The sequence below is a fragment of the Pempheris klunzingeri genome, chromosome 14 (assembly GCF_042242105.1).
Source record: "Pempheris klunzingeri isolate RE-2024b chromosome 14, fPemKlu1.hap1, whole genome shotgun sequence".
Classification (NCBI taxonomy): domain Eukaryota; kingdom Metazoa; phylum Chordata; class Actinopteri; order Acropomatiformes; family Pempheridae; genus Pempheris; species Pempheris klunzingeri.
Window position 1 is genome coordinate 19,363,856 of NC_092025.1, and position 27,696 is coordinate 19,391,551.

General features: G+C 41.7%; 1 protein-coding gene across 3 annotated transcripts in view; it reads right to left on the minus strand.

The window, feature by feature from the left end:
* larp1 (La ribonucleoprotein 1, translational regulator) overlaps nucleotides 1-26,830 on the minus strand; it is a 45,595-nt gene extending 18,765 nt beyond the window's left edge. For 2 of the 3 annotated variants that reach the window (XM_070843157.1, XM_070843156.1), the window contains exons 1-4: nucleotides 26,209-26,830; nucleotides 9,210-9,274; nucleotides 7,632-7,697; nucleotides 3,218-3,289 (exon numbers count right to left, since the gene is read on the minus strand). In XM_070843157.1, the coding sequence (XP_070699258.1) occupies nucleotides 3,218-3,289; nucleotides 7,632-7,697; nucleotides 9,210-9,274; nucleotides 26,209-26,581 (576 nt within the window). In that variant the 5' untranslated portion in view covers nucleotides 26,582-26,830. The remainder of the gene's footprint in view (nucleotides 1-3,217; nucleotides 3,290-7,631; nucleotides 7,698-9,209; nucleotides 9,275-26,208) is intronic. The other variant, XM_070843158.1, reaches the window with a different exon arrangement.
* Nucleotides 26,831-27,696: the final 866 nt, after the last annotated feature.

Below are 27,696 nucleotides of genomic sequence, written 5' to 3' on the forward strand. Positions count from 1 at the left end.
GAACCCCATGCCTGGTAAGTGACTTGGGGATGGGCAGGGCTTAGCGTACAGTCGACTTTGGCACAATTATTAATTATTTACAATGTATCTTGGGCAATATCATAAATCTGCAATTGGGCAACATTGTTAGAAGTGGGAAATATAACCTTGTCTAACAGTTACTGGTGTACAACCAACACGAATAAATTCAACATTGATCTGTACGAAAGTGTAACATAAATGAGAGAGATTTGGAAAAAGGACTGTTTTAGATTATCAAACCAAACGATCTAGTTTGTGGAATAAACCAATATCAGGATAAAAATGTTTTTTGCATTCAGAATGAGGGGTTTTATATTCACCTCAGACTGTTTGAAAGATGCATGTAAGTCACACTTTCTACCTCCGCAGGACCAGAACAAAAATGACAGACTTTAGGATTTTCATCATCGTGCCTTCAGTTCAGTCTTATTCTAATACAATAATAACTACCAGAGCAACACGAGTACTACCACATTCCCCCAGCCAAGCCTACGCTAAGACATAGCAACAGACACAGGCTAGAGAACAAAACATTGTGGATTATCTTTGCTCACAGAGCTGGTATCGCAGTTCATTCAAATCAGAGTTCAGACGCTCATCTACGCGACGGGAGCTATCAGCCACACGCATATCTGCGAAGTGAGGGGTTTGCATAGGAGTCATGCAAAGCGTTTGACTCAAGTGGATTTAGTAACTCGAGGTGCGGGACATTTCAAACCCATAACCGTTCTGTCCACTCCCACTCACCTCGACACACTCGGCCATCAAGGTGTCATATCGCAAACTAATTTAAAAACACGCTGAACTCAAAGACCCCACTGCAAACATGCACTGTAGCTCTCAAACATCAAACAAAAGGAGGCACAAGCACCTTACAAACCTTGCAAGTATGGTTTAAAAATGATTGTGATTAGACTGATGGAGGGATGACTTTGGAAAGCTGAAGGAACACATTTCAAATCTAACCCACTAGTAAGCATCCCTGCCCTCTTAACTTTTGGTTGCTTGCGGGGTTACGACTGATGAATCCGTGTGTAATGACACAATTGAGCTTCTAATTTAATTCTCTCCATTACTTTCAAATAAATAAAACGCGAGGGACAATTCACCCTGGGCTACACATAAAACTGCCCGTGGAAGCTAAAACTACATTTATTTTAATTCATACACTTTATTTATGTTATCCCCAAAATGTTTTCAGTTGAGTGTGAGTGAAGCCCTTTTCAGATATTCATGACATAACAATGCTGGCTTCATTTATCTACTAAAGTAACGGATGTCAGTTATGTTAGCGTTCGGTATGGTTGTGTTTGGGTATGATAGGACCATTAAGGAAATGTGCGCATCAGTCATGGATTTTAAAGCTTGTTTGTGGAAGCCTTAATTAATGGACATCATGAGCATTAAGGACACTTGCCCTGGCTTTTCTCTAGTGAGTATACTAATAAAATTAGTATACTCACTAGAGAAAATTTCATCATTTGATGGTGAATTCTGCTGTATATTTAAAATGCCTGACAGTGAACTAACACAGACAATCTCAATTTTATCGATGGAAATCAGATATAAAATGCAGGAAGTTCTGGTCTAATTGTTACCACTGTTGTACGAGGTTTTTGTGATTGCTTTTATCTCTTCTGTCACACACTGAGGGGAAAAAGCATTTCTTATTTCTTAGTTTCTTACTTCTTTAGGGACTGATTTGCAATGAGAATTTTTGTTCTCATTTAAAATTGGCGTATTCACATTTCCTGGTTGAGCAAACTGGTGTAAAATTGCCATCATGTTCACGTAACTAGGCACATCTCTAAAAAGGGGCTTCGAGTCGTAGGAGAAGGCTAGTGTTCTTCACAAGAGCACAAAAGAAACATGTTAAATGTAGATGAAGGTTTAGTGACCTGTGGTCTAAATGTCGAGTCAATGTGTACTTTTAGTGTGACAATGTGAAATGTAAAGAAAGTAGATATGTAAATAATGTTCTGACAAATCTTTAATCTTGTCACAAAAGGTTGATGTTTTTTAAATTCTACGGGACATTTTCTAAATTCTCAGTCTTCATGAGGCGTGTTCTGAAATTTAAAAGGAGGTAAAGAGGGGGGTGATTAAACGGACAGCGACGAACTCAAGCTTTTGATAACAGGCTCCAGAATTTGACAAAGAAATTCATCCGAGTTGAGCTGCTATAAATAGGTTTGAAGCTTTAAACATTTCAGCAGGTCGTGAACGGAGCCCAAATCTAGCTTAACTGGTTTATAAAAACATCAGCCAAGCAGAAGGTATGGAAATGCTGACAGACACCTACCTAACATATTGAAACCTGCCCAAGCGCAGTAATTCAAAGCCAGGGTCTGTAACATTTGAGACACTAGCAAGAGTAGCTTGATTATGAAAGTATCCAACCTCTCCCCCTTCCCCCTCCCCCGCCCTTCAAAGTCACAGCAGCCCCCTGCAGTTAGGCAGGTACGTAGGTAGACGGCCGCTCAGCTGTCAAAATGATTAGACAGGCTTATTGCAGGCCTGTGACAGCCACACACACACACACTGGATTTTTCTTTTGGTCCAATCATTAGAAGTATAAAGAATTTCAGAGTATAACAAAAAAAAACTTCTAATATAAGTTGAATATACTGTTATTTTAAAGTCAAACTCAAATCAAAATTTATTCTTGAAAAAAATTAAGTCATATTAGATTTAATGGTGGTATTATGTCATGTTTGACTGAGTCTGTACTACTGTACTTTAAAGGAGCTGCACCTCAAATCTCACTGTGCATAATGACAATAAAGGCTTTCTATTCCATCCTCACATTAAGGACCACAATAGAAATACGTCTCGGACATTATTGTGGTATCCTTGAAATTTTGTAGACGTGTGATATCTGGTGTGCTTTTTCTCACTGTGTCAAATAGACTAAACACCTTCAACTAATTTGGGATGAAGGCAGCATTGAGGAGTGTGCAGGAGACGACTGAGCATGCCAACTTTTGCAAGCTGAGCTAACTGGCTTCCATTTTCTGAGTGGAAACAAAAACTTCCTCCCACATGCTTAAAGCTCCGTTTGACCTAAAGCAGGCTTTAACTGACTCCATCACATTACTTTGTGTGTGTGGTGTGGATTTTTAGATGTTTAATGTGTCACAGGTATCAGAAACAGGTAGGCAGGCTGCAGGTTTCATAGGCTGCAGGTTGGACTTACAGTGGATCTCCATGAGTCTCTGACCTGCCTGACAGTCGGCGGACAGGACACGGTCCGTGTCACTGCCTCAATCTGAACAGAGGGAGGGAAGAGCAGTTTAGAGAAGACAATGAGGTGGACTATGATGAACACACACACACACACACACACACACACACACATTTACTGTATGCAGAATATGTACACATGGGTGACACCAAGCTTGCTTGTAGGTAAGAGCTCTGCTGCTAAACATCAAGAAAAAAAAATCAATGTCAGCAGTGAATTTACAAAGTCTCAGCACCTGACCAAGACATCAGGGAGTCCTTCTGAGCACCTGAAATTACAATCTGTTCCTTTTTGTTATGTGGGGGTGAAAAGGGTAATCATTGCCTCTTTAAAAGCTCTTCTGAGGGTATTACGTTTCTTCCTGTTGCCAAACACACAGTGAAAATGCCATGTGGATGTTGCACAAGCTGTGGATAATAAGAAGCATCTGCTGTGTCTTATGTCTACTGAGATTGTAAATTTCCCCGTTGTGGGACTATTAAAGGAATATCTCATCTTATCTGATCCCTCTGGGCTTTATAACATCGCGCATCATCTCAATGGCTGAACGGTTATGAAATGACAGTCGTCTATCGTAAAGGTTCATGACTGGGTTTAAAGCTCAGGTGTGAGCGGTTTTCTGAATCAGTGGAGACGTGTGGCGTAACGGCTGAGAAAGTGTCAACTGACGCCGAGATCAGAGGGATGCCGATTCATTCTTCCTCCACCCCAGGAAGGTATTTATGAGGCTTCTGGTTAGTCGTGTTCACAGCGAGAAATAAAAAGAATCCTGAACATGGCTGCAGTTACTGTATAAACCAAACACACACACATGACATCAACACTATACACTGACAATCTTTTCACTCTGGACACCAAACAGAACACAAAATGGGATGACAACTGATAAGACAAACACAAAGAGTTGGTTTTTGTTACCATTAGTAGTGTAAACAAACAAACACACACGAGTCTGTCCTGCGCCACACACTGGTGACTTAGCACTAAATGAGCTCTTATTTGAAGGGGAAAGGGGGCAATTATTTTTAATCCCTGTATGCAGTACTTGTGGAAGTGTGTTTTTTTTCCTTCTACTCAAACCTGCTGTTTGATCTTGCCATTTAGCAGAGAAGGCAAATGTTTTATTGCAAAGGCAGAAAATGTGACAGAAGAGAGGTAAGATACAGAAATGTTAAGGTTGAGTTAAAGAGGTCATTTCAAATCAAAAAGGCTGTATTATATATTATTAGCTTTGGCTGAACTACAATGTGTTCTTGCGCAGAATGAGGACTGTGGATTTTGCCTCCTACAAAGCATTGTATTAAGATAAACTTAAGATATAAAAATCTGGCCAAATTGTTAAAAGGGTCAGTTCACCAAAACTACAATTGGAGTAAGAACATACATGTTTTTTTTCCCAATATCAGTGAATGTATTAATAGTGAAACATGTCCGTTACGTACCCATCCAAAACCCAAACTTAAATTTACCACCAAATGTCAAAGAAAACTTCTCACAGCAACCCTTTTGCAACTCTTTTTAGCCCGAGGAGATATCGTCAAAATGCTTGTTTTGTTCGACCAGTAGTTCAAACTTGAACATATTCATCCAAACATTATATAAAACAGAGAAAATCAACACAACCTCACATTTGAGAAGTTGAAGTTAACTTGACCAAATTATTTGAGTCTAATAACCGTATATCCTGCACTTTCCACAGTCACCTCAATATGGGTGAATGACAATGTGTTCTTGATGCTTTAAAGACAAAACTGAGTGTGTTTATGCTGTGTGAAGAGAGAGATAATATCGTATTCTAAGAAATTTGGGCATGGGGGGGGGTCACATCTGCAATCGCCTAAAGACAAACCTTCAGAATCACCACTTCACACTCATGTGAAAATTATTCTAAGGCATTGACAAATGTAGACAACAGAAAGTTTAATTACGTGAAATCTCAGGTTAAACTTGAACTTTATCCACAGCACCAAACTCTAAAGCACAACCTTGCAATCCAAAATCCCTTTGAGTGTCCATTTCACAGCGTGCATCAGTCAGTGATTGATTTACAGTTTAAATGTTACGTGACGGACTGTGAACCCCAGCCCCCTAAGAATAGCGGCAACACACATCCAGGGGTGGTTTATTGAAGGGGATCCCTAAAAAGGACATCCCTTCCTAGGCCTTGGCCACTGTCTCCAAACTCCACCCCTCCCACCTACGATTTTCTGCCACCAGACCCATGGGTTATTCCTGGCACTGATGATGTGACCCACATTTCCCCGCTCGGTTACGCGCGCTCTCCCTCGTGTTCGCTCAGACCTGGCTGCCTAAAATAGGGGAGGTTACTGGGGTGGTTACCCGGTGACACAGAGGTCAGAAATAGAAAACTTCCCTGAGGGGTGATTGACTACTGTAAGGCGACACAAATTAGACGCATTCCTGTAGGGAACGAGAGAATAGCTCAAAAAGGGAGGGGGTCAGTATGGCGGATATATGGCGAAGGGTGCTACGGACACCAGAGCTGGGTGGGTCTACACCGGACCACTCCTTTTAATTTCTTCCTTTTTTCTGTTCAAGTTTTTGCTTATTACAGAGGATCTAGACCTCAGGTGGCCCACCATGCGCCATCCATCAACCTCGCCGACTCCAGTGCCCACTAACAATGGGGTGCACCCTGCTACACACACAGACAGGGTCCAACATTTAACTCTCCCTAACAAATACAAGAAAGTACACAAATTATAGTAGCTCTATAGGAGTAGCTCAAAAAGACTCCGTTCGAGACTCAATACAAAAGCTGGCAGACGACAAACAAAACCAAGTGATGCCTCTTCCTAGCCAAATTCAGCCTATAACAATATTTTATAAAACACCCTGAGATTAATCAACCAACCAAATTAATCAGATGGGCCTTTAGAAGATAATTACTTGAAAGACCGTATGTGCGTTTGCTCAGTGTTTCGTTCAACAATTGAAACAACAACAATTGTGGGGAAAAAAAAAACAATAATACACCCAGAAAACCTGCAAAAATACCAGTAAATAAATACAAACGGCAGCAGCAAGCGAGTTTCTTTATTTTTGTCCATTTAACAGGATTTTTTTTGTTATAATCCCTCTGGTCTGAGATGGGGAACATTTTGACTCATCCCTGCGCTGAGGTCAGCCATCTTTGTTTTGTCTCCAAACTGTCCAAGAGGTCCTGCCATGGTGGTGAGCCTGGACTAACCACACGCCTTAAAAAAAGAAACATGCAGCCCTGAGGACACAAAGTCGGGCAGCACACTGTCCCGCCTGGATGTGCTGTTTAGCTGATGTATAATTACACCCACAACTACTAAAGTGCTTATTGTAGAAAACTACACACATCCACTACAGCAAAGTGTAGCAGGCCACGCAGAGCTGCTCGCTCCGATCGGTTAGTGAATGTTATATTTTATGGTTTGAGATAAAACTCCTGTCTGCCTCTACCTGCTGGCCGTCATTATTAAGGATTTTGGGTCATCTGTGTGTGTTTGGTTGTTAGCTGCTGTAACTGTTCATTTTCAATCCATTCTGAGGGCTAATTTATTCATTTCTCTCATCCTCCGCCTCCTGATTTAACAACACCAGTGAGGGAGGTGTGAGGGATGCATTTAGTTTGCCGCCGCTCAGTATCTCACTACAATGCCACCAAATCTAAAGGATCTTATTCAATTTTCTCTTGTAGCTAAACCTCGCCCATACACTCTCTTTCACTTGGAAACCTATCACATTAAAGAAGATAAAGGCACTCCTACTTCCTTTTCACTGGGACTTTTAAAGAAGCTTTCATCACAAAGGCGTGGTCATTTATAATCACACTCAGACCACCTTTATTTTAAGCAAAACAATGAATTCCTACCAACTCCAGAGACACTATTAGTAGCTAATGTGGTCACTTGTGGCTAGAAGTTTGATCAAAAATCAGAGAAAACATGTTTTCTGCTAGAGAAGAATATCCTGTAGCCAATTAATGCAACTATTATGGTTAAAAGCATCCACTTAATAACTAACTCAGCGTCTGGTTATGATGAAACCACTGCCGTTTTTTATGCAGCCAAAATCTACTGTTGTACATTCAATTAATGAGCGAGATTTTGTGGCCTGATCAGCTGACAGAAAGGCAAAAATGGAAGTCATATTAGAGCATATTAGAGCATCGGTGGAGTAAAATCTTTCTGAATCTACTGTTCATGCATGTATGTGTAGAGATCAGCCCGATTCCACTGCAGAAACTACAAAGAGTTCAGTGGGCCAAGTCCCTAACAGAGTTTTGGACAACAGACACCACCCACATCTCATCTGTGTGTCCTCCACACACCTACCTTCCTGTGACTCAGCACAAACAAACAGCAACTCCTACCTGCATGTCTTTAGTTGCGATCTCCCCTGGAGTCGGCCAGCTGTTGGCGTCACCGAAATCACCGACCTGTGCAGCGAAAAAAAAACCCCAAAAAACAAAGCTGAATTAGCAGGAGTGTCAAAAGTATCTGAAAACTGAGATGATAAAGCAAATTATCTGCCTTCAATGTGGATTCAGAGTGCAAAAAAACAGGGTTATCTGCCAAGTATGTGGTAGACTGCTGCACATTCAGATTTTCAGTGCACATTTCAAACTAAACATCCTGGTAGATAAGCAAGTTCAAATGTCCAATTCAATTATCTGTGTAAACATTTTCTTCATGGAGTGAAAGGACAAAAACATTTTTATATGTTAAATATTGAGTAAAACCTTTAAATGAACAGCTAGACAAAATTACATTTTTCTTTACATACACAAACAACTGAGCATCTTTGCACAGGTTGGGTCACCCCATGTCACAGCTGTCAGATCCTGCGCAGAAATCCAACAAAAGCTCTCTCATCTTCCTTGTTTTTCTAATTTACCAACCTACTCTACTTTAAAATCTTTAGCCCCGAGTTGCCTCCAGTTTCTGTCTTTTGTTTCTACAACATTGCAATCAACACAAAAGGTGTTGCAAAAGTTAGTGGTCAAGGGGTGGTTAACAACCCTGGAGTACAACAGCAGAGCGTCTGCCAGCAGAGGTGGGAAGTTGTGAATGAAACGCTTTGGGGAGAGTTTGCCTGCTGTATCTGCAGGGCCATTGGCTTACCAGGAACTCCCATTTGCATTCCAGGAAGTGTGAACAGAGCTTGAGGCATGACAGATAAGTACCAGCACTCTGACCACACATATCTTCCCTGAGCTCTGAGGAAGCCCTGAACTAATAAAGATGTTCTGTTTGAACTGGCCCTGCACTTATTGTCGATAAATACATAAAATAATGGCCGTTTTGTTGGTTTCTAATCATAATATATTGGCATTTAGCAGCATTAAAACAATATACTCACGAGGTCTTTAGTTAACAAAATGAGTCTGCAAATCCAGCACGGTAACAGAGAAAACATGATCACCTTTTTTAGTTTGTGCTTTTAAAACCTATGGAAATAAGTCCAAAGTCATTGACCTTGCCAACTGTAGAAGAACACATTACCAACGTGGCACATAAAAGTGCAGCTTTTCAGAAAAAACACATTGATTCCCAGTTAACATTCTCCTGAAATACTACAATTTAAAGATAATATTACTTGTTATACGTTTTAAGGCCTGAAACACCAAACAGGCGTTGAGAAATTGATTGTAATTCTAAATTATGAAAGAAATTTTAATGTTATGCATGTGCTGCTGCCTTTAAAGTAATATTAATACACATGAAGGCATTTAGAAATTTGATGACAGGGATCATATTAAAACACCAAGTTTGAATCTGAAGAGACAATATAAAAAGTTGCATGAGATTAGTTTTGAAACTGGGCTAACATTGAATTAAGGGAACTTTTCTCTGCCTTGTTCATCATTTTGGTTCTCTTAGTCAATTCGGTCTTCAGTATTCAAACCCGAAAGTTACTCTCAACTAAAATGAGCCATGTTTGCCATTACCTTTCCTCCACGTCTGGCTTTGGGTGGGTTCCCTGCTCTCACCACCTTGGCGGGGCCCGTAGACTCTGTGGAAACACAAGATGGTCGACATAAAAACCTGCTCTGCATACATGAACACAGATCATCTTAAAAACAAAAAACAAAAGTGATAACAGTGATGAATAGAGAAGGAAACAGGAGATAGATTCCCGTTAGAAATTTGTTGGAGTTTAATCTAAAAAAAAAAAAAAAGGGGATCAGACACACAAAGCCCACATGTGCTGCCTCCCTTGTCTCAGTTAAATAAGTTTTATTGTTTTTCATTCATATTTCCATTACTTGTCTTATCTACTTGTGGCAGGTAGGCTTTCAATAAACCCTCTGGCTTTCTTATGCTTCTCCCCAAAGTCTCCTTTGCTTAATATGCAGCTGTGGCATCAGATAAACTAAAACAGCAGCAGCAAAACACCAATACCATTATTTTTCTGCCCAGTCACTCTTGTAACCACGAAGACCAACAACAACGACAACAGCTGCTCACTTTAGCGGAGCAAAACATGACAAAACTCAGAAAGTGCAAAAACATCAAAACACATGATCAGACCCGGGGCACACTGAGTCAGTAATGATGGTAAAAGCAGGTCAAAGAGCAAGTCCACCAGCAGCATCACCGATGCTGAAAGAACTGGGAAACTCAAAGATGTTCAGAGCAGAAACTTGTCATCAAGAGGAAGTAATCGCTTTGGTGAAAGAAAAATGATGAGATATGTGGAAATACTTTATCATATAAATCCACTAAAACTTATTTAGAGTGATTTACTGATTAATTATTTGCAGTACTCTAAGATTTTAGATGACGTTTTTCCTTTTAAAATGACAAATGAGTAAACAATTAGCTAAACTGAACTGGCTGATTCATTTCAGCGCTAAAATAATAACAATAAACTGAAATGATCTTTCCTCAGTGCTTCCAGCACTCTCACAATATGCAGCCTGCTCTGCTGTTTATTTTATTGGATTAGCTTTCAGTGTAGCATTTGCTAATTTTTCCTGGCCAACATAAAACAAAAATGTGATAAAAACAAAAAGCTGGTCCTCATACAAGAAAATCAAATGAGGAGCAAACACACATCTGTCAATAATGAAAAACAAACTCATTTATAGAACAAACAAAATCAAGACCGAGTGCATTAAAAACAGAATAATATTGTTCAGTTCCACAGAAGAACTGCACATGTTAGGTTTTTGAAGCTTAATCTGGGGTTTATGGGTGACTAATTGTCACATATCCACATACTGAATGGGCTCCAGTAAAGCTGAAAGATTCCTAAAGTTTTCCTGATGAAAACACACAATAATGACTGTAAATTGGTAAACTTGGTTAGTAAAGTGACCAGCACTAGCCGGATCTGGTCACGGCTCTCCAGTAAAACATACCAACAGACCAGATCTGGCTTGTGTTCTGAAGTCAGAGGTCTCACCGTCTCTGGCTGTCGTGTCATCACAGTCCGACTACGAGGGAGTGAAAGCGGCACACAGCGACTTACACCAAAGAGGAAATCTCAGTAAGCTCCTTAAGGACGATCATATCGAGGGACAAGGCCAGAAGGAGGACGAGTGAGGGGAAGAAAATCCTTTGGTGGACCACATCACCAACAACACCGAGAGCATCAGCACGCCAGGCACTCATGACAGACGTGTGCACTGTTTATGCACATGTGTACATCTAGGGCTACAAAATACACACATAGCAAATAATAGACAATATGAATCTCTTACAAAACTTAATTTACACAAATTTTAATATCCAATAGAGAAACCTTGTGTACTAGGTAGAATTAAACTGAGAAAAACTACAACAATGAACCACAAATTCAACCAACTGGGGCTGAAATAATCAATCAATTGAAATAACGCTGAAATACAGCTATGATTATTATCTCATTTTATTAACGGCTTTATCTATTAAGTGTCAGAAAGCTGTGAAAAATGCTCAATTTCTTCACAGGTGTTTTGCTTTGTCTGACCAATAGCCCAACACCCAAAGACATTCACTTTAATATTCCATTTTTTCTTTGTTCTGAAAATTTAATTTGCAGTTTATCCAATAAATTCCAGACTGAACATGAATCTGCAACGAGCCTAATAATCGTTTAGGTTATTTATTTTTATATTTCTTGCAAACTGAATCTCTTTGATTAATCGCAAAACAACAGTTAAACTAATTATTCGTGGAAAACATATTTACCAACCATATATATCCACATCCTGAACCATAAACTGATCAGTCATCAGAGAAGAGAGCCAAATGAAAGGAAATATCCTGCACAAATATGTGAAAACAGTTAGTGAGGTAACTGTTTTTATTGTGTGTTCCTGTGTTTGCACAACACACAACTTCAGAACGCGGAGCAGACCTCGACTACAGCATATTCACATGTCGGAGTTTCTTCATCAGCTTATGTTGGGGCGCAATAATCCTTCACATTCCTCAGACTAGACACTGAGAAAGAAAATCATAAATAGCAAAGCTCAGACTGGGAAAAAACGCTGCTATCACTGGACATAAACTGACGGAGGACCTAAATTTCTTGACTGGATTCCATAATTACTTCAAACCAGCAGAATATTAACTCGACACACATTACAATGTGAAATAAAATTCAGCGATATGAGAAGTGAAGTCTGAGCTGTACTGGGGTAACATAGCTCTGAATCTTTCACCTTTTATGTCCAGAAAAATCACTGCCTCCATCATTGAGCCCAGTTGAGAAGCCCAAAGGAAGAATGCAGTGACTCAGATTAGAGCAAACCCAGCATCTATACTGTACATTTTCATACTTGCAGATCTTCATGTAACAAGTGACCAACTGGAGGTCTCATTTGCAGAGATCATGACTGTGCTACCACCCTGAGGGGTCGGTCAGACAGGAAGAAGCTCTTTACAGAAGCTATAATATAATATATAATAAGGCTCACTAAGGTAGCAGTTACAGTCTCCAGATGGAAATGTTCTTCACAGTGAGCACAGAGTGACCAGTCAACTTAAAACACAGAACTGTCTCCTGGACAGTGACAAGAGAGACTAGAGGTCAGCTGATGAATGGATAGGGCCGAGGGCTGCGCAGCCTCAGTCCTGCTTCTTCTTGAACCTCAGCTTGGACTCTTGTCATATCATTTAAGCATGAAAAGAAACAAAAATCGGGTCTATTTTATATTCTCTCGAGTGACATTTGTTTTTATTCAAGCTGGATACATTGACTAGCTCCTTAGCCGATTCAGAGGCATTTTGAGTTCAACTGAGGACATTGGAAAATGCTGTAGGAGTTATTTTAGCAGCCATCACATTTCTCCTTCTCCGCTCTTTTCAGCAACGGCTCTATAGAAGATTGATCATGCAACCTTTTGTTTCCTTTTTGCTGTGGCGGCCATTGGTAGCAATCCCAAAGACCTGTAAACTGACTTAAATCTGTGTACATTATTGTTCAACACGGAAAATAAGAGATAGAACTGCATTTATATATCTTACAGTGGTTAGTCTCAGTCTCTTTTTGCACATTAGATGCAACACACTGTAGAGATGTTGCTTTAGTGCATGAAAAAAATTATTGTCAAACTTTGCAAATTGCAAATTCTGCAATTAGTCAATCGTTTTTTCAATTGACAACCATGAGAGAACCCAACAAAATTCAAAATTCTTTGAAACAAACAAAAACAAATTGAAGTGAAATGGCTGCGAGTAGCGGAGTCGATCATGTGGGTGAAGTAAATCTGGCCAATAGCAAGTCAGGCAAAAGCTGATCCAGCATTTGTTCAGCAACTTTTCACCTTCTTTACAATGAGATTACAATATTAGTGTGAACATACAGCCACAGCTGGGCCATGTCAACACACATTTCATAGCAGCAAAAACTCTTTTTCTCCCCTAAGAAACCTCGTGTAGAAACTTTGGCTTGGGCAACAACTTTGTGCTAAATTCAGTCAAAGAATCAGCCTGAATTCCTCAAGGATTTATCCGCTCTTATCTGATTAGTTTGGACAAAAGTGTGAACAACAGAAGTGTGAATGTTTCAGAAATGTCACACTGCTGCTTACAGTGCATGACAGGCCATGTTTAACAGGCAAACACACACACAGACAGGGTGGCAGATTTACAGTGTGTACATCAGACCTTTCCGGCAGTGAAATGCCCCAGCCCACTCTGTTCTGGTTTGCTCTGAAGCCCTTTCAGTACCTATCAAAGAAAGTGGGACAACTGATTAAACACTAACTCAGGTTTCACCAAGTCTCTCTGCCTATGATAGAACTCCGGAGCCGTCATTACGCACAGATCATGTAATATCGAATAAAGGCTCGCCACCAAGCCGGCTTCACTACAGGCAGGATGGGCACGGCATGTAACAACAGCGACGGTGTCTACTGGCACGTCATTTGTGTATAAATTCTCATGGGCAAAAACGTGTTTTGTGGGGTGACAGTGACTTTGACCACCAAAATCTAATCAGTTCATCCTGGAGACTTAATAAATTCCCTCAACGTGTTAATGATTTCACACTCGTGAGAAATAATAACGGACACAACTGGCCAGCAATCAAACTTGATGGGCTTTTGCTACCTAAAACTGTGTCGGATGTAATTACTCCAACTACTGGACAAACTACGACTCCCCCACTAAGGGCATGTGGGCGTCACTCACTGGGCTCCTCAGTGTACAGCGAATATCAGATGATATCAGATGATAGTTAAAAGGTCAGAGCAGCGCCTCCCAGGGCCAGCGCGTGTGTCAAACTATTCGCTGCAGCTCCTCAGGCAGTCACACAGTCTGCACTGCCTTCAGACAACATTTGTGTCTTCAACTCTGTGATGCAACCATTATCCCTCAACTTTTTTGTTTTATTTAGCATTTTGGTTTATGACTCCTTTCATTTCACATTTTTAAGGAAAACAGTGATTCACTGAATGTCTTACAACCAAGTGCTGGTATAATTTGCTCCTATAGCGGCTAATAAATGCCAGCGTATAATTAAATAAACCTGCATTTTAACCACAGGAGTCTTAATTTCAAACAAAAAAAAACTCACTTCTCTCTGGGTTCAACTTCCATCCAGGAAATGCTGAGCTGGTGACAAACCCAATACACTTTGACCATTTCTAATGACAGATGCTTTTATGGGAAATTTCCTCCGTTGCACAATGTTATGTAACAAACCTTTTTTTTTTTTGCAGACATTCAAATATCAGTCACATATCAAGTCAGCTACAAAGTAAATTAAGTATCAAACCAAACTGCTGCTTTTTTTTTAAATCAGTCTAATCTTGATGAGACAAGATTGTTCAGATTACATATAAAATACAGTAAATACTTTAAGTCAAAACTTTTTTATGGACCTTAGCTTCAAGGGATTATTTGCTCAAATTTGTGCCACAAGTGTGAAAGCACCTTGAGACCAGTCTCACCAGGTAGGAGAGAAGGCTGGGTTTTATCTATGTGTTATGTGCTCAACTGTACCAGAGTGCTGATAAGAGTTTTATATCTCTCAAAATCAAGGGCAGGTCAGGTGTGTGTGTGTGTGTGTGTGTGTTACAGATACAGTATATAGCTAAATATCATAAAACCATAGAGGAAAAAGGCTGAATGAAGACATACACACAGGAGGAGGAGAAGGAGGATTTTACAGTAGGGAGATCAGTTTCAGTTTTTCTTGTTTCAGTTTTCTCCTCAAAGTTGCCTCAGGAAATGAGACCAAAATGATTCAAAGAAGAAGAAATACATTAATCATTCTGACAAAACGCTGTGCCTATAAGGACACACACACCCCATGGACACACACCATGGATGTATTCAAGCACCTGAAATGTCAAAACAAAATAAAATATGGTGAAGCGTTTATGGCTGAGAATAATTACCAGAAAATCCCAGCAGCCTGACAACACAGCATCCATAAAATGAGCATGAAACAGAACATCACTAAATGAGAGAGGAGGGGAAATTCATTCTAATATAGACAGTTTTCCTAAAACTGTCAAAAGAAGAGTACTTCTGAGAAGTAAAAGAAATCACTTCTGAGAAAGAACATGATCCAGAATCATATAGTGCTGAAAGAAACTCTCTATTTCAACGTGGCTTTAAAAAAGGGCAAAAACATACACACCCCCGGCTCACGTATGCTGTTTGCAAGTTTGCAAATAACTAACAAGTGTGACTAACTTGTCTGACCTTTAACCATATCACAGTAGTGTAATTTTGAACAAACAAAACAAAACCAATGGTAGGATCGACCTGGATCAGCTGGACCTAAAATACGACCTCTCTCTCTCACACACACTCACAGCAGTGTACAAACTCTCCAACTGCGCAGCACCAGCTTAGAAGCAACTTTATGACTGAATTTCAAATGAAATTCAAATAATTTAAAGCAATCAATCGCTGAAAATGTGTTGGGATTACTTAACTTGACCATAATTAAATGTATGTTGATTGTGTTTACGGTCTACATTATATTTTTGAGTCATTTATGTGCAGCTGCATGTTGTATTTGCTTCACCAAATGAGAAATCATGAGATCAGATGGGGGTTAAACTTAAAGCGTACGCACCACAAGCAAACTGGTGAACGCTAAAGAGCAGGATGTGTTTGGCCTAGCTTAATAAAAGGGAGACTGCTAGCCTCGACATAATAAAATGTAAAACTGCAATCACATTTATTGTGCCATGATGTCTAAAAAGGGGCTCCTGCTGACCGAGAAAACAGTGCATTCATCCTTTAACATCTTTTCTCTTATCAGTTTACCCAACACACATTAGTATGTAGTGAATCCTCTTACACTCAAGTCTATCATCAGCCTCTGTCAGTTCCTGACCTCCTCTTACAACTCACTCTCCTTCCCCTCTCCTCTGTTTATTCCCCACATCTTCAAAGCACTCAGAGACAGTAGTTGCAGCCTGTTGTGCATGCCCGACTGCCAGAGGCAACCATTAACATTAGCAACACAGCCAACCCCCACCAATTCCCATTTAGCATTATCTCTCCCTCTGTCTCTCCAGTGCCATTTTGTACAGTCAAAATGCTTCACTGCCTTCTTTTATTTACATTAAAACAGCAGCTCTCAGGTATCTTATGTCTCTCCATTCACTGTATCTCCAATTTCTCCACCCCCCAACAGACACAGCTCCCCTCTCTTTTTCTCGGGAACTCTAAACAGGTGGAGTCCAGGGAGAAATTCCCATGGGTACCATATCAGCGCACACCAGTGACAATACCTGCGCCAAAGCCCACAGGGGATCGCTGGCAAGTCCTATAAATAAACGTTATGCCACGTCGGCTCTGCAGTCTTAGATAAACACAGTGGTGGGGTTGGGAAACAGGCCCAGTCCACAGCCACATGTTGGGCCTTTTTGTTGGCTATGGGCGAGTGGGTTTTCTCCCACATGTATTGTATCATCATTCTGAGGTCATAATATATTTGAAAGATTTACTTATTTGAGGCAAGTGTTCTCTGGAATTTCCCAGTTACTGTGGAAAGTTATCTGGGGAAAAAGCACTACTCTGACATCTTCTACAAAACATCCACAAAAGCCAGAAACAGGAACAGAGCGAGGAGTTCAGATAGCCCCCTCATAATGGTAATTTCTCGTGAATCTAAAGTAACAGTTACTCAGTGTGAAACTTGCTGGTAGTCTGACGGTATTACATGCAGAGCACAGCAACGTCACAGGAGGGAAGCCTTTCTGCAAGAACCAAATATGGAGGAAACGACAGAGTGTAAGCCGGCAGACGACCTGCATGTTGCGCGCACACACACACACTCGTCAAAGACTCTCCCCGGCGTCACATGATCGGTGTGGTGACATCACCTCTTGCAGAGTAAAAAGCTCAGACAGAAGAGGGCCGGGAGGCGTCTCCCTACACTGGCTGCAGTGACAATCCACTCAGAAACACACACGTTAAGGCCATGTCATGCAACAAGAGTGACAAATCTGACCGGACTTTGGACTTCGTTCTGTCAATTCTATTTAAAATACATCACATTTGCTTCAGCTTCTTCACAATAAAAGCCTTCCGTTGGTTTGCTGGTAGAAAGTAAAAGCTACTAACAGACAGTAAAAATAAAACTGTGGGATTGAAACTGAACTCCACACCACAAAGATTCAGTTGCAATCTACCAAAGCACAGCGCCCAGCACCGGGCCGGGTGCCGAACTTCAATACTTTCATGGCACTGAGTGAACTACTTCCTAAACTACAGGGTATTGAAAAAATGCCTCATCATTCAGTAGCAAATTTCAATACCTAAGGAGTACATTTCATCATCAGTGAGTCAATAAGCATGCAACATGCTTGTGCCCAGATCTAATGATGCTGATGATTGGCTGTCTAACCTTACACGTCACAGAGGCATGCAGGAAAAACAAAGTTATTCATATCACCGCTGCTGTGCACTACCCTGGTGCCAGGTGTGTGCTGGCGATCAGTGCCGCTCATTCAGTAGTTATTGCTTTTAACGCTGTTGCAGGACCATGGCGCCCACCCTCCGACTCCCACCCAGGTCACCCTGGTGAGTAAGCGGCTGGAGGTTGAGCCGCTAATCCCTGTTAGCAGAGAGATGTTTTTGATGGGGTGGCGTGGCAGAGGCTCTGGCTCAGGAGGTAGAGCAGTCGTCTGATAATCTGAAGGTTCCCAATTCAATTAGTTTTTTATACATTTTGATGTATTGGTATCACATTAACAGATAACTCAAAGTTGTGATAAATAGGTTTACTTTGTTATGTTTTAAAATGGTTGTGAAGGCCAAGGCCAAGAACTTCAGTTAAACCATATTATAGTTTATTTTTTCATGTTCTGAAACTGCCTTGAGTGTGTAAAAATGGCAAAGAGCTGAAAAGTTAAAAAAAATAAAGATTTGTACCATAATGTAAGGTAATTTTCTTTTTGTTATAATGGGTTTTATAGAATAGTTATAGAATAAAAACTACTGTTCATATACCGGCCGGAGGTCAAGGTTTTGGTAGCAGTACTGAAAATTTGTTAACCCAGCCCTAGTGTGGCCCCAGTGGAACCCCATGTGTTCACGCTTGGAGCTGAGCCGCAACAACAGCCAGCGACACCCTCGTCGGTGACATGACTGCTTTCTGCTGCTCACACAGATTAAAAAACATCCCATCAGAGCAGGAACAGCTGGTTTGGAGTGAATGCATAAACTCACACAAACAGCACAGATCACATACAAGTTTTGTTGTAACAAAACATAGATCATAGTTTGTTCCTGTTAAGGTTTATTAACTCATATGAGATGTTTTTTAGATTTTCTATTATTCTGAATTCACTTCATTCTCAGATATCCTGAGAATGAATATATGAAGTAGCTGCAGCATGTTTTTCTTACACATTGACAATGACTCATTTACTACTCAATTCAATGAACAGCTCATTAAACCTACAAAACCCCAAGTAGCAGTGAGCAAATATGCCCAGTGGCTTGGTTTGTAGTAATAGTAGATACTAAGCACATTAAAATGCGTTTCTCTCATGGCCAAACCTGCTCAGTAACACATATTTACATAAACTTGTTTCCTTAGAAATGCTTTTAAATTCACTCCCTGTGGACCAACGATCTGAGGCCTGTGGCTACAGGAGCTTTGTCACATGTTTACAGACCACCTCCTTGATGCAAACGGTCCACACCCTGACCGACTGCCTGCCCTGCCAAGCCTCCGCGGCGGGATGTGCCGCTATCGCCGAGTCCAGACACAAGTCTGAGGCAGATAACTGGGAAGGTGGAGTAGAGTCGGGCACCATAGACAGTGGGCTGCTTCCTAGCTTAGCATTTCCACACCGAGATGATCTGCTCCGAGGTTGTGACCCTCAGTATCTGACACAGAGCGCAGCGTCAAGTCAAACGTTAGTGCTGTAAAAGTAACACATGCATCAGTTTTTCACAAATGACCCATATCATTATTATCATTATACGCTTCATGATTTCTGCATATTTTCATAGAGATTCTGTCATATCTAAGGCTGCAATTGACAACTATTTGCAAAATGGGTGTTGATTAATTTTCTGTCATATAAATAATCAATTAATCAAGTAACTGTTTCAGCTGTAGTCATATCCAAGTCTGTGGAAGGTTTTAATGCTGCTCAAGCTGTGTAAAAGTATATGAATAAGTTACTAAATTAAGGCTTCAGCTGTGGGTCAAATAGATGTCATTTGCTCCCCCTTAACCTGCAACATGAAGACATCATTTCCACAGGCTGACCAATCAGCTGAGCTCAGACTAAAACAGTAAACATCACTTCAAACGTAGCAGTGTCTGAAACAGAAGTTCCACTTTAGCCCTTCACGCACCAGCACTCCTTCCAGGTTTGTGACCTTTCCTGACACCTCATAAAACCCCGCTACAAACAGCCCCCAAGGTGTCGGACGGCGGAAGGTGGGGATCAGCCTCTTCACGGCCACAACAAAGACGATAAGATTCACAGGGCATGGACAAATGTGGGAGACAAGTGAGGCGTCCATGTTGATTCTGAAAAACCAACCAACCCACCCCCCGTAGAAGCGAGCTAAAACACATCACACACTTCGCTCTTTCATATTCACAACTTACTTTAGAGCTGACATGAAGGCCACACACGTTATGTCATAAAAACAAGGAAATCAAGGTAATACTTCAGTTTATTAATTTAAAAATTAAACATCTCACAAATCCTTGCATTAAAAATATAAGTATCTAATTTTATTTATTATTATTTTAAATTGAAGTCGCCATTTACAGACTTAAAGCTGTTTTAATTCGTAAACTAGTGTCAAGTTACGTTGCGTAGGTTTCATTCAATATCACCTTCCTGCCCATTGTTTCAAACACAGAGGGCTTCATTTGCAAGTGTTAATTAAGGATCCTGTACATGCTAAAGGAATGCTAATACTTTAAGTCGAACCAACGTTTGCATTTATTCATCAGGCAGACCTGCCAGTCATCCCAGACTCCTTGACCTCTGGGGGTCACACGTCAGCTACAGGAGAGCGTTACATGTCAGCCGGCATTCTGCACAACAGCAAAAGGAAAACAGACTTCAAGCAAGGCTGTACTTTGACTGGGTGTCACATCTGATACCTCAAACTGTTCATTATGTCTTAAACATTTGTATGAATTATTTGCATATCTCACTGAAATCGGACCACAGCCAGCTGCCTTCCTGTACAAAAATGATACTGATTGAGACCAAAGCCAAAATACTGACCTGCTAAATACCGTTACCACCCTACGTCTATATCTACATGTTCCCCTCTTAGTAAAATGCAGAGACTGTGACTATCTATGGCAACAGAACACATCAAGCTACACAAAAAGGAAACACCACGTGCACTTGTTCACCAAGTATCCCAGTCGAGTCATACAAACATCAACAAACTAGAAGCCTGTGTGCTCAACATCCACATAGCGAGAAGGAGCTCAGAACAAAATAAACATTTCATTCAGCAGCGTCTTTCCAGTAACATTGTGGTGCAGACAACTGTCACAGACAATGAAAACTAGGCAGAAGTTTCAGAGAGAATATTACCGTTAAATTACAATTGAGTTCTGCTGCCCAAATCTGACTAGACAAACTGTCAGGCTGGGGTTTGGCTCCACTTTGGTTATTTTCAAATGTAATTTATCGCGACATCTCTCTCTGACTGTGCTAATAATCTGAGCCCATGTGTGTCATGTGCTGTAAGCAGAGGTAAGACAGAAAGCCAATGTTCAGTGATGAATGGAAAAAGAGGAAAAAAATACAGTACACATTTGGGTCTCAGGTTGGGTTCAGGAATGAAATTTGGACACAGGACTGCAACTAACCACTTTCTCAATTTTGTTGTTTGGTCAATAAAATGTCAAAAAAAAATTTGGAAAATATCGATCAGTGTGTCCCTATGCCCCAGATAACTACAAAGAAAATTATTTCATTCATTCTACTGTTTACATTGCTGGTGTTGGTGAACTGTCAGATTAACAGATTATTGCAGCCATGATAACTCAGCAGATCCTGGAGTGTAAAATGCTGTAAAATGTCTTGGCACCTGACCAGCATGCATTTTGCTGGCAGTTAAGAGATAATTTCATTCCTGATCAGGTTTGTACCATGTTTTGCTCTGTTTGTTCTCATTTGCAGCTAACTGGATTTTGCTGGCACCGAAGCTCCTGTTGCAGCTGAAAACCGATGTTTGCATCACTCTTCTGTGCAACCTGGACATTTCCCAAGTTCTACAAACTAAAACGAATTAAACATCATTTTCAAGAACCTGAAAATATAAGCAGAGAGGGTCTGCTCATAAAAAGACAGTGGTACTTTTGTTCTGTAGTGACCCATAGAGAAGGCAGGCACTGCATTTATCACTAATTCACCATGAACCCCCTCAGGGCCCAACACATACACACAGTGATGAATGAAGATATTAAAATGTTTCTGGGGAACTAAGCCTATTTGATTGGGAAATATATGAACCATATACCTTTAAATACACTGAAAACCTAAACACGTGACAGTCAGAAGAATTAAGGGCCCTGACTGCGTCAGGTCAGCGTGTGGAACCCATTTACGTTTGCCCTACTGCCTTACTGTTGATCTGCTCTACTTTGCCTTTGGTTCCATTTCTGCAACAAATACCAGCATTCAGGAAACCATACAAAACACACAGTAGATGCTGTGAACAAACACATATTCACAAACAGTATCATGTGACCTATCACAAACTGAGTGGTGATTCAGCTAAATGCCAGAAGCTTAAATGTCAGACCAGCTTCAACACTACAGTCCGAGCAGCACCAACAATGGTGTGGTCAGACCAGATTTCGCATGTTGAAATCTAGTAACGTGGTGTGGCGAAAGGCAGACGGTTCAGGAAGAAGCGTGGGAAGGGTCGCAAGCTTAAGCTGCGGTAGCTAGCGAGGCAAACAGGGCCAACAATGGCAATCCATCACGCCGTAAATTATACAGTTTCCAATCAAACATTTTACTGTCATTAGCCCTCTCACTTTCCGAGTCCTCTTTGCAGCCAAGCAGCTTCAGTGAAGAAGAGGGCTGCTACAACGCAAAGATGAGCTGCTAAAATGAAGTCACTTCAAATACCTGTTACAGAGATATTAAATTAGATATGACTGTTTGGCAAACCGCTACAGTGCCTAAATAATGATGTACTATTTTAACCACCTGCAGTCTATCCACTATTAATCAGAATGCTCATTTTTAGGACCTGACCCACTGATGGCCTACAATCAGTGCATCAGTACAGTAAAGTACACTTTAGCTTTGACACATCAACACGTTGCTTTTTGTATGTAAGCGGACTAATTTTTCTAATTGTCATTGGTCTTTAGACCACTTTGGAATGGACAATGTGCTGAAGGAACCTTTAAGTTCCTCAAAAAACAAAAAATCCTTGAACTAAAAGTTTAAGGTGGAAGCATAGCTATGGATGTAAACTATGCAAAAACTCTTTATTTTTTTAAATCAAATGTTTTATGGGGGTAAAGCATTCAACACGTCTATCTGGCCTCAAGGACACACATCTTATATTTTGGTTGGTGACGCTGAATGTAAACATCACTTTATAGTTCACCTGAAAACTCCAGAGGGCACCTTTAAGTCTGTGGTCAGTACTTTTTACAGACCAGCCCGTTGTTGCATGCCAGAGTCTCAGTAATGGTTTTTGGTGACAGTATGAAGAATGCAGCCACACACCCTGTAGATCAGACAGTAGTCACACTCATGTTTACTAGTAGTATCAACAGTGGTGAGCCCACAATCAGGTGGCATCACATTTTTTCAGTGCCCTTTATGATTACTGCTTTTAAACTCCCTGATATGTCTCGCTTGGATGATAACAATGTCCCTCCCTGACCTCCACATGGAGTTTGAGTTTCTCCCTTCTAGACAGAGATTCAGAGTATCAAAGGTCAAATGGGGTGAAATGTATTTTATCCCATGACTTAAACTGTTAAATGCCTCTGATGAGTCAGCTGATGATCAGCCTTCCACATAATAAATTAGTGAGGGGAAATAATGATTAGGGTGGATGTACTACAAGTTTTGTTATGCTGTTACTTTGCATACACACACACTTGTACATATACATACATATTCATACCGTCTGTACTGTGTGTGTATTTATATCTAATTCACATTCAAGTCTGTACATTTGTCCAGGTTTCACTTGGCCGCAAATTCATCACAAACTAAGCTAAGCTGGTGACATGCTTGCCAATGTTTCCTTTTGGCTAAAATAATTGTTTCCCCAACAATGAACAGTAAACAGTCATTAGCTGCATGTCTGAGGCGACTGTGAAAATGTGCAGCTTATTCACCATCCAAATCTACCCTCCACTTGCCACAAATTTAAGTTACAGTAACAAACTCCTACTGTGATCCTAAAACAAGCTGCCTGAACTGTGGAAATGCATTTTCAGCCTTTCAGCTGCTGTCCTTATCCAGGACAGGAGTCCAGGATCTTGCTCAAGGACACACAGAGTACACATAACGGAGTAGATGTACTCTGAACGAGTAGTATGAGATGAGTATACATTTACCTGCTAAAAAGACTCAATTTCTTATTTGCCACCATCCTCTGATAACAGCTTTGGAAATAACAGTAAAACATTTGAGCATCGTTATATTTGAAACTAAACTCACACTAAGAGCTCAAACAGATCTGGATGTTGATTCAGTCACACATATTTGCTCTGCATCTTGTTTTACTTCATGTCTCTACAAATTAACCAATCTGAGGGGGCTAATTCGCCCCTTGATTGAACTGCTCAAAAGTCAAAACTTGTGTCAACAACTCAGAGGTAGACATGGCTCTGTATGTATGTGGTTACAGAAAAAACACTATCAACAATCCAGCCTTGGGTCTTTGAATGCAACACAAAAAAAGGGGGCACTACTGCCTGGTTATCCGAGCCTCTGGCTCCCAGCCACCTTAACTTGCTGATGTGACAGCTTTTGGAGCACATCCATTCCAGTCCACCCAGACAGCTCCAGGTTCAGGGTACAGGCTGTACCCTGAACCTAAAGTCTACATTAGTTACAGCAGGGCAAACAAACCAGCCGGCAAACAAAAAGACAACGGACAGGCCTCTGTCAGAACTGTGATGACCTGGCTGTGCAAACTGCAAAAACAGGCAGCATCCAGGAGAGAAGAAAAAAGCACACATGGCTGTGAGGCATGACACCACGTTGCCTTGATACAGAGCAGAGGAGGAAGCTGTCTTCATGCACATCGCCATGAATCAGCACACATAATCACTTAATGTGGATCTGACTCTGACAATCAGCCCACAAGGACAGAACAGCCCTGTGTGCACTTCTGAAAAACACAGAAGCTGCTCATTTAAACCCAGATCAGTGTCTGATCAAACAGAAGCCATGATGACTCTCACCAGCCTGTTAGCTAGCATGCTAATGCAGCTAGCTGGGTGGACGAGCAGACAGGGGCAGGGTTTGTGCTGACAACAAACACGTGAAGTGACAACCGGGTTATCAACCACGGAACAACCTACCCTCCATCACATGGGGCAACCTCAAATTATATCAGGTCTCTGAGTTTACACCGGTTCGACGCGGCTAGCCAGCGAGCTAGTTAGCTCACTAGCTAGCACCCATGCCTTTCTCTCGGGAAACACGTGGAGTGAACACGTGATGTCTCATAACAAACCTGCTCATTTTTTAGACTTTAAACGAGCAGATGTATCGTGTTGGACCGCGTCTCTGTGTAGAGAGACGATCTTAAAGAGACTAAAAGCTGACGTGTTTGACTAAAGCTCAAAGCTGAAACGGTTAGCAGCAGCAGCCTGGAAGCTAAGCTAACATCTGAGTGGGGAGGGCTTGGCGACGCGCTAGGCCAAAAAGAGAGTCAGTGTGCTATTGTTAGCAGGGCACAGCAGCCACACAGCCATCCAGGCTAGCGGCTTTTCATCCGATTGATGCAACGAGAGACATGGGCGGATGTCACATTAATGTCTGGCGTGGCTGTGCGCCGAAACCTGCCCCGTAACAAACGCGTAAACAGTAGTAACCACCGGTTTCAACATTTGGCAAGCGCAGACAGGGGAGTGTGTCAGCTAATGTTTGACTGGCTGGGTGGCAGGGAGTGAGGCGCACAGGGGGGAGGGAGAGCACGGTGATGAAGCAGGCTAAAACATGAGCACATCCGAGTCGCTCCGTCTCCCAACTTGAGGGCTTCAAAGTCGCTGCAGCGAGCATGCACGATGACACTGCTGAAATCGAGATGCCTCCTCCACCCCACTGCCAAAAATATGCTGGAAACATACACCCACTGACACCAAAACTTCATCTACTACAGTGAATGCACTTTGGAGTGACGAAACAGGCGCAGCAACTTTACAAGCATATTGCAGGACAATGCAGCGTGACCATTATTGTGCAGAGCGAGCTACCAGCAGGGCTTTTATTTAGTCTATTTAGGGGGACAGAATCCCTCAGCTACACCTTAAACTCTTTAAAGTATGATTAAGGGGAAGCAGGGACAGAATTTCATCACAAAAATACCAAAAGTCAAGTTAATGTTGCTGAGAGTGTGATTAAAAGGGCTTCAGCACTGACTGGGTCCTATCCTGGCACATCAAAAGTCAAAAAAACAAGTTTTATAGAAGCTATGAGGCACTGTGGAGTATTTTATCCGCATTTTAGGGTGTGATCCCCTGTGCAATCAGCCACCCATGGGTCCACTCTGCCACCAAGAATAGCCTCCACCAGGAGGAGGAGGAGGAGGAGGAGGAGGAGGAGGGGGGGGGCTATCACTCCAAATATAACCAGCTTGCAGGGAGCAACAAGAGGGCGACCACAGCCACGAGCTTGTTTATGGCCACTCACTTGGCCCTTTTTGGTTCAAATAGATGATACCTGAGCCCCGTGACAGCTGCTCCGTCACCTCCTGTGACCACACCTGCACGCACAGACACCGACACAACACTGACAGCAAGTAAATCAATCATGTAGGAGGGTGGGGGGGGGGGGTACAAACCGTGGTGTGCTTGTCCATTCACGCTGACCACGGTCACCGCATTCATTTTCCTAGTCCACGGGTTCACCTTGGGCGGGGGAGCTTCAGTAAACTCCTTTCTGCTTTTAACACCTTCCTCGTTTTGCTTGTCTTCGCTGTCACATCCCCCTTTGCTCGCCTCCTTGGAGGTTTGCCCCTCCGTGCCGGGGGTCCCTCCCTGCCCGGGGCTGCTGCCGCCGCTGCTGCTCCCCTGGTCGGCGACACCCGTCTGCCGCTTGGCCCCGTCGCCCCGGCCGCCCTCCTCTTCCTCCGGCTCACCGCGGACCACTTTGCCGTGCTCCTCCGCTTTGGCGAGCGGATTGCCGGGCAGGAGAGTCTCCACCTGAGTGGCCATTTCCCACCACCGTCTTTCTTCCCCCCTCAGGATTACCAGTCCTCCCCCCGGCCCGAAATCGCCTTCAATTTCAGGGAAATGTGAAGTTGCTCCGCGGGGTCTGCCGCTCCTCTGTCGCTCCTAGACCAAAAGAGCTTCAGTCTAAGACGCAGAGTGGTCCGCGCTGGATTAAAACATGTAGAAAAAGAAAGAAACGTGTCCGAGGAGGCCTCTCAGGATTACAACCTTAACTCCAACACTAGCAGCAATATGGATGATCCCCACCACGCGATACTGGGGTGCGCGCACGTACGCCGTAGAGGGGGAGTAGCCACGTAAAGCCGGGAGCGCGCTTTTGGGTCAGGTCGAGATGGTGCTTTCAGGTGCTTCCTCGTCGTAAAATTTCTTAAATGTCCAATTTCGGAAGTCGTAAAGTGCCAATTTGTTGAGCGCGTTCAGTAACGAAATGTATTAAGGATAGAGTACTTTTTAAAAAAAATAATAATTTGCTAAAGTAAAAGTTGAACTACCACAATATAAAAATACTCAAGTACATTCAAAACTTCACTCAAGTAAAAGTAAAGTAGTAGTAGTATTAGTAGTATTATCTATTTAACAGTCGTGTAGTTATAACAGAGTATCATATCTATAGGTTGATTGCATAATTACATACATACTCATATTTTTTTTCTTGGAAAAAGTAGTAATTTCACACTTTAGAAATACTCTTACACGTAAAAGTCCTGCATTGAAAATGTTACTGTCAAGTACATTACAGTATTAATTACAGTACAGTATAAGTATTACCATCAAGAATACTGAAAGTACAAAAAATAAAAGATTGTAAATCTCCCCCTGCAGACCAGTAATCATTTATTTATTGTTTAGCCTATATCTTGTATTGTTAATCTGAATCTGCAAAGGACAGCTGTCAGACAAATACTGTGGAGTAAAAAGTATATTCATCAAAGTATGTTCATCTTTTCCTTTATTTTACTTTTACTCAAGCTACTTGTTCACATTTTGTAGGTCTGTTTCTACTACTAATGTGATATTTTATAATTTCGACAGACATGAACGCTGCACGGACCCCTTCATGTGACGTCAGTCTCGTCCTCTGGCCGCGTCCGCAAATC